The sequence below is a fragment of the Silurus aristotelis genome (genome assembly GCF_946808225.1).
Source record: "Silurus aristotelis genome assembly, chromosome: 23".
Taxonomy (NCBI): domain Eukaryota; kingdom Metazoa; phylum Chordata; class Actinopteri; order Siluriformes; family Siluridae; genus Silurus; species Silurus aristotelis.
In genome coordinates this window covers 3,474,551-3,486,914 of record NC_139596.1, presented here as the reverse complement: position 1 = coordinate 3,486,914, position 12,364 = coordinate 3,474,551, and the positions used below count along the sequence as shown (strand labels likewise).

Here is a 12,364-nt window from a genome sequence, read left to right as displayed (position 1 = left end):
CCTCCTTGGGTGGAGTAGCCTCATAATTTTGGTCATGACTAATACATTAGAAATCATAGTAAAACTTTAGGAAAATATGGGCCGAGCCAGAAATTCTTTACCCCGTTTCATTTGGTGACACGAGAACATTGTGACCCTATAAAGCCTTCAAGGTTCTTTTTGTTATCTGTGCCTGTTTGTATATTGTCCGGCATGAGGCCGACCTCGTTCTGGCAATTAGGTTTGTTCCACAGAGGGTGGTGCAAACATACAACTCTTTCCATCAAACCCGGTGAAAGAGTGCTATGTTCCGTTTTCTCCCCAGACGCCGAGGAGTGAACGGCAATTACCAAGTCTGTGCCGGGGTCATTAACTGCTGCCGAAGCAACCGCCGAGCGATGCGCGACCTCGCCGTTCACGCCGTTGGGGAGCTCATGAACTCTTTACCTTCAAACAATTCCAACCTCGAATGAGACTAGTTAATCGCTATCCGCAGTGGTGAGGAATACATCCCGTGGTGTGCTAAAGCAGTGTAATTTATTCTTCTAGCACAAAGAGTTTTATTTATCAATTGCCACACAGCAATATGGCGAACATTTATAGTTCCTGTCAAAAGTTTTCAAGTGACGCATGTTTCTTTGGGGTCTATGCAACAAACTAAAAGCATAAACGTATGTATTAAACAGTGAATGATTAAAAGGTTCTGTGGCCAGATAAGTCTCCACCCCCACAGTCAAAAATGGAGGTGAAACCTAATGGTTTGTGGTTGTTTTGAAGCAGGGTTGGTTGGAGACATGATGCCGAAAGTGTGTAATTCTGTTATTCATGCAAAGAGAGGAGTTTCTAAAGAAAATAAAGTGTAACAAGTCTATATTTGTATATTTGTTTGGTCAAAGTCAATCTTTATACCGTTAAATAACCTAGTTTGTTTTCATTTTCAGAACTTTTAATTTTTCTGTCAATTCGTTAAAGACTACTATGTTCAGAAATGGGACTGTAAGATGTTGAAAAAGTTATGAAGTGGACTATGCAAAAAAAAAAAAAAAAAAACCCAAACAAACAAAAAAACAGATATCATATCAAATATAACAAATTAAAGACCTGGAAGTTTGTTTTCGGCTTCAAATTGGCAAATAACATTTTCTAAACATTTGAAATAGAGCGAAAGATTTTCAAAACCGAAAAAAGCCAATTTCAAGGTCAAATGAGTAAAATGATATATTCGTATTTGCTGAATTTGTCTATATATTTTATGATATTTGCTACAAAGGCATTGATTGGTCGTTTTTACGCATTGTGTGAATGCAGGTAACAAATTGCACCTCGATCATAAAAACGCATAAATCTAATCTAAAATGCCTTGCTTTGGTTCTTTCTTACTTCTCTGACGCACACCAAACATTTTGTCTTTCGGGCAGGCGTTTATAAAAGGGCAAGTCAAAGGTTTGAGATCCTTGGGGTTTTTTTTCAGTGTCAAAATGTCAAGTACGACTTAAGCAATACATTGAGACATAGAAATGATAAGGTTATAAATCAATGTTGGCAAAGTTGCAACAAACATATTACACCAAATAATTTTGGAAAGTTGTAGGTCAATGGTTAAAATTTTGGGTTTATGATTCGGAAGGTCGTGACTTTAAATCCCAGCACCACCAAGTTGCCACGGCTTTTGAGCGGAAACCTTAACTGCTCAGGTGTATAATTGAGCGCCTGCCGAATGCCTTGAATATAAATCTTATGGGTTCAGATTTAAATATGGAGAGATCAAATTTTTTTTAAAGCTTTTGATCTTTTCGAGAGTCAAATATGGCACTATATGATAAAATTCACAGTGGCCTGTATAGGGCAAAATAAAAATTTTTAAGTATGTAAGTACTAGGTTCTCAAATTATCACATTTTTCAATCACAGTTCAATTTCTTTTTTAAATAGAGAGAACAATGAATGCATTACATTTTAGGAACAGAAAGCCGCAAAAAATACAATACTGTGACATATGATGGGGCCTCAAATATGGGAAAAGACTATTTATTACCAAGGTATTAGGATATAATATGTATTTTAATCCTGGTGTTACATACAAATTTATTATAGATCAGTAGATACCATTGTGCCAGTAGCACTATTGGGTCATTGGTAAAATCACTGCAAAGTCATAAAGTGTTAAATGTATTGGTGTACTGGTAATAGGGTGTATTGTATGTGTACTGGTGAGAAGATGGACAGATTGTACCTCTAGCCTCCTCCGTTTCTTTGCTGTTCCTTGGCTTCGCCCAGGTGAGCCCGAACCTTCGTGTGGTTCGCGTCTCCTTGAAAGCCCTCCTAACGAGGCCCGTGCTCTCAGAGGACAGAGTCGTTCCCGCCTCAACTGATGCTAGAGGGCCGTGTCCACCCCCGGATCCCGAATCTCCCGAGAAGCCAGAGTGGAGGAAGACGAGACTGCCGGCTGTGAGGTAGAGAAGGATGAAGGAGAAGAAGCGCACGGGCTTGCGGCGGAAATAGCGCTGGATCTTCAGCAAGGGCCGAGCCATGGCCTCCAGGCTCACGTACAGACATGAAAAAGTTCTGCGAGCCGTTCTTCCTCTAAAAATAGGTGCGGCGACAGTTTCCTCCGTGGCTCCGAGGAGTGATGCTGCGACGGGAGAACATTGAAGGCGATGTGCCGAAGAACAAAAAAGTCAACTTCAGCACTTTTCCTCTGCCATTGTGTGGGTGTGTGTGGACGGCGTGTTGTGAAAGACGAGACGAAAGCCGATAGCACTTTACTCGGCGCTATCTTTCTCTCGAGGTCTCGTTCCCACCGAAGCCTCCTGTCAATCAAGCCCGAGTCAGACTGAAAAGAGAAAGAAACAGACAGAAGAAGACGAGAAAAAAGAGAATAAGTAAGCACAGTCAAGTGCTGTGGAGTGCATTTGTCTGGTCGCTTTGCCAAAGGCAGTTCATTCGGATTCCTTTTTCACATAGAGATATCTGATTTTCTACAAGGAAATCTAAAGAGCGAATAAAAGCCCTAGATTTCTTTTACAGCTTCTTTCAGACATTTAGGGCAAGGTTAAGCAAATGACCAGACACCGATCCAGAACAATCCACATGACTCCGGTGTCCCAAATAAAAAGGGGGCTGATCAGTAGCGGAAAATTTACAGTGGAAAGAGAACATTTGTTCAAATTCTCATGAAGCGATATCAATTTGAATATGATGGAAATTACTATGTTGGCTCACTCATTTATTTTCTTACGCATTTACATGAAAAAAAAACAGTCCAACTGATACAAGTGTTTATTCCAGTTCATAATAATAACTAACCGGAATATAGACTCAATTCGGTACAGTGCCTCTGTGTGTTAAACATTATTAGAACCCTAAATGTAAAAAAAAAAAAAAAAAAAAAAAAAAATGTGATTTCGGGCAATCACATTTTGACATGCACTTCCTTCTTTCTTTTATCGTATAGATGATAAACCATTACACAAACGAAAAAACATTAGGTTTGTACAATTCATTTTTATTTGTATCGCACTCTCAACAAATAGACATTGTCTCAGCTTTTAGAGATAAAATGATTATAAAATAAAAGTATTTGTAAGTTTGTCCCTACTGAGTTAACCAATGGCAACTATGTCAAGGAAAAACTACCTGAGATGGCATGAGAAAGAAACCATAAAAGGTTAACCAGACTCAAAAGGGAACCCGTCCTCACATAGGTGGCGCTGAATGTACATGCCATTACAGTTTCATCATTGTTAAGCTGCAACCTGTGGTCCTGAGTCACTGTAGCAGACTGTTGATATTAATTACAGCCCAAATCCATCCTCAAAGTTCTTGGGTTGCTTGGTAATTTCATGGCGCTTTAGCCTGTTGATGTGGAACCATCTCCAGCTGCACAGAGTGGTCTCCAATTGGAAAGGGTTCCCTCGGAGTGTTTATGGATGGGTTTCGAACAAAGCCGTCTTGGTTTGAACAAAAAAAAGATAAGAAAGAAAGACAGTGGAAAAAGAAAGTGGTCTAACCCTGAGGGATTTGGATTCACTCTATTATTTCACTTAATCACATAGCACTCGTTTGTTAATTAAAAGATCTCATCAGCTCCGTGCACCGTGTAACGAGATCTCACCTCGGCTTTTACTCTTCGAAACGATCCGCCCGTTTCGGATTAGCCTTGAGTACGCTCACTCGTTTACTTAAAGCCTAGAAACTTGTTTCAACTCTGTTTGATTCGAATCTTTTATTTGGAGGACTCAGGGAACTGTTTGTGAGAGCTACAATGAAGTGCATTACCGGACCTTAAACTTGCAGCCTGCTATTATGAAGTCGAACTCACTCGATTCTATGCGGAACTCTTTCACTCACTTTTACCTGTCTGTCTTGTGTGTGTCTTTTGTGTGAGATGGGTGTCCCCCCCCCACACCAAAATGGGCAGGTCGTTTCGAGTGGAGATGGAGATGAAGATTTATCCTTCGTGCTCTCCTTCTTTCAAAGGCTGCAGTGTGTGGAGATCGTTTAAACCGACACACACACACACACACACACACACACACACACACATACACACAGGCACCATGAGTGGCTCTTAGAGAGTGGGTATAAACTACTTAATCAGACTCCACTGCTGCAAAGACTGAGGAATTTTCTCTCTCTCTCTCTCTCTCTCTCTCTCTCTCTCTCTCTCTCTCTCTCTCTCTCTCTCGCTCTCTCTCTCTCTCTCTCTCTGTTTGCTTAAGCAACCGAGGCACTGGTTTACCGACAACCCAAACACAAAGTGCGTATTTGTGTATATTCTGGTAAACGGCAAGAAACTGTATCTCAGGCAAATCTATATACTATAATAAATCAATGAATCACAGGTAAATGCCAAATATGAGGCCAACATTACAACTGTCAACTGTGGTGTTTGGATTTGAAAACATGACCTTCTTAACTGGAGTTCAACAACTTAACCACTGAGGTACCACTTCCCTAATTCAATTTTTATTTCTATAGCGCTTCCAACAATGGACATTGTCCTGAAGCAGCTTCTCAGAAAAAAATACATTGAAGATATATAATTTCTAAGGAGCGAGCCAGTGGAGACAGTAGCGAGGAAAACCTCTCATACCATGTTACACATTTTAATCACTAAACATTTGCGGCAAGTCTCAAATCAAGCACCGAAATCCGCCATGATGCAGACATCCGGCAATTAAAAACGGTCCGTGTGGAAACATAGCAAAATTTTAAACATAGCGTAATTTAAAGCATTATAATTACTATAAACATTTCCAAGAGAATTTTATCTTTTTATCTATGCTTTATATTGAGTTTGGATTCACTACTAATAAACATACATTTGCATAAAGCATCCATATTTGTCAATGCCTTTGATGATTAAAGTATTCAAAACTAAGCTACATTTAAGACACATAACATCGTGCACTTAGTAGTACCAGGAGATGCGGCAGCAGGTGAAGAGGGATGTGGCAAAAGCAAAGGAAAAGGCATATGAGGAGCTGTATGAGAAGTTGGACACTAAGAAAGGAGAAAAGGATTTGTAGCAATTAGCCAGGCAGAGAGACCGAGCTAGGAAAGATGTGCTACAATTTAGAGCAATAAAGGATGGAGATGGAAATGTGTTGACTAGTGAGGAGAGTGCGTTGAGAAGAGGGAGGGAGTATTTTGAGCAGCTGATGAATGAGGAAAAAGTTTATAGGACTGTGGTGAGACCTGCAATGTTGTATGGTTTAGAGACAGTGGCATTGAGTAAAAGACAGGAGGTGGAGCTGGAGGTAGCAGAGCTGAGGATGTTGAGATTTTCATTGGGAGTGATGAGGATGGACAGGATTAGAAAAGAGTTCTTGAAGACAAGGTGAGGGAGGCATGATTAAGATGGTGTGGACATGTGCAGAGGAGGGACATGGGGTATATTAGTGGGAGAATGATGAGGATGGAGCCGCCAGGAAGGAAGAAAAGAGGAAGGCCAAGCAGGAGGTTTATAGATGTGGTGAGGGAAGTCATGCAGGCAGTTTGTTTGAAAGAAGCAGATGTAGAGGACAGAATAGTATGGAGACGGATGATCCGCTGTGGAGACCCCTAATGGGAGCAGCCGTAAAAAAGATGATGTACTCAAATGCTGTTTTGTTTACAGAAAGAAACAACCCAGCATTAGTGAATTTGTTCAAGGAGAAATCCCAAATGCAATCTTCGACAAGCAGCCACTATAAGCTTTAAAATGTCTAAATTAAATCAGAGCAGTGGGTTTAAAAAAAAAATAAAAAAAAAATAATAATAATAAAAAAAAAAAAATATATATATATATATATATATATATATATATATATATATATATATATATATATATATATATATATATATATATATATACACCCCCCCTCAGGTTTGAACAGCATATTAAAAGACTTACAAGTGAAATCTTATTTTGCTCACCGAAAGGAAAAGAGGGTCAGCGGGGTCTAATACACAATGGTCTGAGGAAGTGGGCGTTTGTAGTACAAGGCAAGTCAGAAGGAGCGAGGTCAAAGAAAAAGAAATTTCAAGCTACTGTCCTTAATTATCTTGTATTTATTCATACACATATTTATTATGACTGGGCATGCAGCCATGCATTGTGGGAAACTGGTACAAAAGGCCATGTGTAAATATATTATGTGCTCACCTAAACTAGTTCTCATTGTCATTTCGATTCAAGTTAGAAATCAGTTGCCTATTTAGAAATAAAGGACATATAACAAAATGAATTAAAAAAATAATTTGAAGAATGATAAAAACGTAACTGGTCAAGCACTCAACGAGCCACCAACCATGGTAGAACACGTGCTCTGTTCACTTAGCACTTATCCACTTAGCATGAACATAAGATTCAGCATCAGTTCAACAGCAAGCAGAACATTTTCAGAAGAATAAAGAATAAAGACTCGAACTTGCCACCACACCCAGGGCCTTATTTGCTCGATTTTGTTTATAGTAGTTGAAATGAAGAACGTGTGCTTTATTTTCAAGTGCCTTGGCCCTGTACTATTCCTTCTTACAAGAATTCTCCTTCCAATCTAAGCAAACATGTAGAGGTTAATTGCGTGATCTAACAGTTGTATGTTGTTCAAATACACGTGATGTTAGTAGGCTAATCTGATTGGTAACACTGTGAAATGACAATCAATCGACACTTTTTAGTGGAATATATTCAACCATAACTTGTTACTTACATTACAAATAAACCTTAAACCAAAACTGCCTGTTTTCAAATCCTGTTATTTTATTTAGTAAGTAAGGAAATAGTTTAGCTTCAAGGTTTCTTTAAGGTAGTGTTTGACTTATTAGCATCATTCTATTAAGAGATTGATGTGCTAAATGTAACATTAGAGTCTGTTTACATAAACTGAGGTGATTTAAGCAAAAACGTGACAAAAATTATAATAGGAACATTATAGCCATAATAAATTATGGTACTTTGGATAATCAATTATATTTGAAAGCAAATACTTTTAGCACTTGCACTGGAGTCATATTTCAACTCAACTAGATGGTTTGTGTTCTTCGTCCACCAATGGTCAAGTTCAAACATGAGGTAATCCTAAGACTCTGCAGTGTTGTACAGCGTGAATACCAGAAGTAACAAAAATAAATAAATAAATAAATAAATATGGCACGTTTTAACCCATTTAGTGACGTTCTAATGTTACTTCCTCTTATCACGTATGTTGGCAGCTATAAACAGCCTGACGCAATTTTTAAATGTTCTTTTTTGCCAAGGTTTGTTTTCATTAAACATACAGCATATAAAGACTGACTAATCTTAGCATTAGACTGCATTCACATGTGGTGTAGTTGGTGCTTTGCATGTTTTTTTTTAAACAAAACCACAAACCATGATATTTTGACAGAACTGATCAGTTTCCTGCACTTCCCCCATGTTTAAAGAACATTTTCACACAAGTCATAACGTACCACTCTTTCACTCTCGGGCGCATAATAAAAAAAGCAAAGGCAACCTGACCTCCGAGACTTGAGACGACAAACAACATAATTAAAAGCAAAAAAATAGAGAAATCAGGGAAATTTGTGTAATATATTGGTTTGGTGAAAGAAAAACACCACCTGAGGTATATATCATGTAGCTAACGCGTTTCACATGCGCGTGGTTTCAATTGTCCCTCGAATCATTTCACACTTTCCTACCTCTGTCAGAGCGTTACCGCAGGAGACCTTTTCCACCCATGGTTTCCTGTGAAGGCACGTGGATTCGGTTAATCCGACTGCCCGTGTGCCTTATCTTAGTGTAGCTGAAACCTTACACTTGCTCTAAGCTTGCTAGATGTTTAGAAGTCACCCTTCCTTTTTTCGTGTTTTCACAGACAGACCACTTTACAATCACCATATTTTTTTCATTTCTGACTTTTATACTTGCAAAATATACTTCTACGATAAACTAAAATCCTTTGAGATCAATTATTTTCTCCCTCAGACAAAGTTTTTAAAAAATGCATGAGGGGAAATATATATGTTTGTTTTTTATATATCCTAAATGTAAAATAGAGACAAACACATTAAAGAGCAAATTTACCAGGTTGCCATGTAGGAAAATTGAAAACACTTATAATTCAATTATCATTACAAGCCATGCACCAAAAGTGTGAACGAACCCTATTGTTATTTTGTCTATTCTTGTCCTGCGTAGGCTATCCAAGGCAGCCCATAGACCTGTATGAAAAATTAAAAGGGGGAAGACTGGGGAACAAATTCTGAGCAAATCTGGGTAAAGTGCTGTCAGTGCTGTAGCTCAAATTTCGGTCTAATTTGGGAATTGCGTTTATGGTTAGAGTGTTTGAACCATGTGTCCCATGTCATCCCTGTACTCTATGATTCCAACTGCTACCTAATTAGATTAGACAATTTAAGACCAATCTTTATACAATTTGGCAACCTAGACGAAGTTTCCGTGGCACCATTCGGCACAGCATTTAACCACACCGGATCCTGCGGTTACATTTGGACCAAACGAATTATACAGTGGGTGCACACTCCAGAAAACTTGATTTCCTTTCTAAATGATGTACTCTTAATGTCGACCTGTTCAGTGAAGAAAAAACACACCATTTCTGAGCTAATTACTGAAGTAGGACGCAATATTTCATGAAATGATGCCATCTATATATGTATAAGTCTAGCTCTTTACTCTTTTTCTGCGCATCTATAAAGATATCTTTGTCAGCAACTCACTTTCTCTTTCTCCCTCTCTCTGCAAAATCATTTGACCGTTTCCGGAGTCTGTTCAGCAGTGCAGCTTTCATATCAGATTAAATCAAATAAACTCTAAGCACAGTGTTTACATTAGATTTTACTGCCCCAGCAGCTTCTAACCATGTGTGTGTGTGTGTGTGTGTGTGTGTGTGTGTGTGTGTCTTTGCTCCCATTGAATTTAGCTTATAGCCGACTTTTCCTGATCAAATCTGTTCCGCTTTACTCTACATCCCTGAATATCCTCTACCATACAATGTTAAACCCTTTCCCCTTCTATCTATGTAGCAAAATAAATATTCTGTGCTGCCTTTTTCTATAAACTGCTCATTAAGCTCTTATAGAGGGGAAGGATCCAGTGTATGGTCTCACATTAGCAGTTCTATTTTGCTACTTTTTCTCTCGAAATTCTTTGTTGTTGGCGTCATGCTGTCTTCGTTTCCCTCGAGATGTCAAAATCTTCGTCATGATCGCTCTTTGACCTTGGTGGATTTCTGGTCCAGCCCTTTATTATTCTCTGCTCATGTTGCTAACCTGCTTGTCTGGGTCAATTTGTTGTCAAAAGGACTATAAAACATTCTCTTCCCATACCCCACATTTGTTCGAGAGCTGGGGTGAGAGCGGAAGGTCAGATACAACCTTTCAACCAGAAGTCCATAGTCTTAACCATGGGATGATTGTAATTCGTTCTAGATACGGGTGTCTATCAAATGCCACAAATGTTAACCACTGGGCAACCACTTCCCATTTTAGTGTACCGTTTTAGTTCTCAAGGTTGCTGGTCCATATCCAGGGGAATACAGTCACCAGTCCAATCAGACTATCAGCATGGTTGGGAGAGGTGGAAGGTCACTGGAGAACCTGTAGAAAACTCATACTGTAAGAGTGTTTCAACGTTAGCAAAAATGTTTGTGGTGCTGGCGACTGAAAGGCAAAATCAATGTGCAACAAATCCAAATCTCCTACGCTTCTTGTCCATTACAGTATTATTACTGGAGTATTTGATTTTGAACCTAATGTCAGTGGGTGATTGGAAAAGCCAGAGAACAAAATCCATCACCCCTGAAGCAGTTGAGGGTTCAGATTCTGGCTCAGGGCCCAAAGTTCTACGAGAGAATTGAATCAGTCATTCAAGCCACTGGGGTGCTTGTTCAATCTCTTATCATCTAAAGACTGAGCTATCACCATCAGACATCTGCAAGTGATCTACAATGCAGCTGCAATCCTTGTTTTCCATCTCCCCAGGTTCTTTCCGTTGCTGAGACGTCCTGTGGTGTTAAATCAAAGATGCTTGCACAGACCGCCTTAAAAACAGAGCATTCCCAGTTTTGCCTGCTCTGCCAGAGTTGCTGCTCTACCCAGGTCTCTAACTCATAAGTCACATAATCATCTTTTTTAAACACTTAGTACTGCTTGTCTGTTTAATTCATAAATCACTCTGACACCCAGAAGTGGATGAGTTCTCCTCTGTGTCTGGTTCCCTTCAACGTTTCTTAAACAAAACTTCTTGCCAGCAGGCTAAATATAATTTATATTTAAGAGCTTTATCTGGGTGATGGAAATCCAGTTAGAAGAAAACTCCATTTAAATAATGGACAGTGGTGTGATCAGATGGTGCTTGAAAGAACCAGCATGGCTCAGTCCTAATCCTGGAATGGACTCACTTATGTTGCTGGACCCGGCGAAGCTATTTGGCGATTGAATGAAACGTAAGACGATATTACATTTGCTGTTGTATAACTCAATCGTCTGTGCTTCGGTGGCTTCGCAGATAGAAAAGTTTTTTACTCATGCTTTAATTATATTTGGCAGAACAGAACGATGGTCCCAAAATTAGCAGCTAAATGACTCCAGGCCGGAAGCCAGATGATTATCTGCCAGAACGTCAGCAATGTTCAGAGACTTGGCAGCGCTGGGATGAACTGAGATAAAATTGCTGCTTGAAAAAATACGGTGTTGCTCCAGTGGGTCCCATGAGAGCAAATTCATTAGAATTGACATAAAGCACCATTTTGTGGGCACCAACTTGTGATCCTGATATTAGTGTTGTGTCTGCGATCTGACATAGCAAATGTATTTTTTTAACAAGATGTTGCAAATAAGAGTTATGAATGAAAGGATGGTGGTATTAACATTTACCTAAAAAATATTCCACTTTAACCTCCTAATCTCAAAATCAATTCAAAGACCACTTATTGACCTGATATAAACCTTGGTCTGGTTGCTACAGGCTTCCCAATGTCACCATGAATCCGAGCTTAAATGAAAGTTTGAATAAAATCCTTTTAGGTACGTATTTCAACTGGGATTGGGGGATGGTTTTAAAACTTTGCTAATGTATTTTAACCATAAACATCTCATTATCGACTTGACATAGTAACGCAAACACCATTTTATTTTCAGAAAATACAAGTTGTGCATATTTTGGACCGAGCTGTCTTGTTGTCTTATTTATGATAAGGTAGAATTGGTGTGATTTGGTGTCAGCAAACCTAGCAAGTATCCAGCAAGACATCTGAATCTACCCACGTGCCACGCTGAAGTTTTAGTTCAAGATGTAGTAAACTAATGAGTGGCAACACTTGGGTTTTTTTTTTTTTTTTTTGGCTCCGACGGGGAAGTCCTGCAGTGAATAAAGCTCTGTAGCAATCTTACAAGCAGCCTGCCTGAAAAGTTTCAGTATCTGAGCTGTAACCAGATTCAAATCTGAATTTGAATGCGTCGTCTGTGTTTCCGGAACCGGCGCGTACTTTTCAGTAAATGTACATTAAAGAGCCAACCTTTATATCTGAATACTAGCTGAATTGGCAATTTCTTTATAAATTTTAAAGGAACCGTAGTTCTCCAATGCTAAATGTATTGTCAAATAAATCAAATCATAAATCAAAGCAAAGAAATACATAAATAATGAGTTCCTTATGTCATGTAATTTACTTGGTTTATATTATATTATATAGTATTTCACAAGGAAACTGAAAGTTTTGGAACTAGGATTTAGAACCCCTTGCCGTTAGTTATAATGGAGAAGTGAAGCTTAAAAAGGCTTTACATCTCGTTGCACACCACTGCTCCATTATAACTACAGGGTTTCTGCAGGTTTTAGAACTTTTAAGTCCCTTTTAAGACAATTAGGAATGAGATTAAAACTTATATCGCAA

At 38.9% G+C, this 12,364-nt stretch overlaps 1 protein-coding gene across 3 annotated transcripts in view; it reads right to left on the bottom strand.

The window, feature by feature from the left end:
* wscd2 (WSC domain containing 2) overlaps positions 1–12,364 on the bottom strand; it is a 71,289-nt gene that overhangs the window by 40,432 nt on the left and 18,493 nt on the right. The window contains exons 1-2 of one of the 3 annotated variants that reach the window (XM_083526385.1): positions 8,148–8,276; positions 2,212–2,811 (exon numbers count right to left, since the gene is read on the bottom strand). In XM_083526385.1, the coding sequence (XP_083382511.1) occupies positions 2,212–2,509 (298 nt within the window). In that variant the 5' untranslated portion in view covers positions 2,510–2,811; positions 8,148–8,276. Of the gene's footprint in view, positions 1–2,211; positions 2,812–3,284; positions 3,304–8,147; positions 8,277–12,364 lie in introns of those variants that run through there. The other 2 variants (XM_083526386.1, XR_014531016.1) reach the window with 2 other exon arrangements.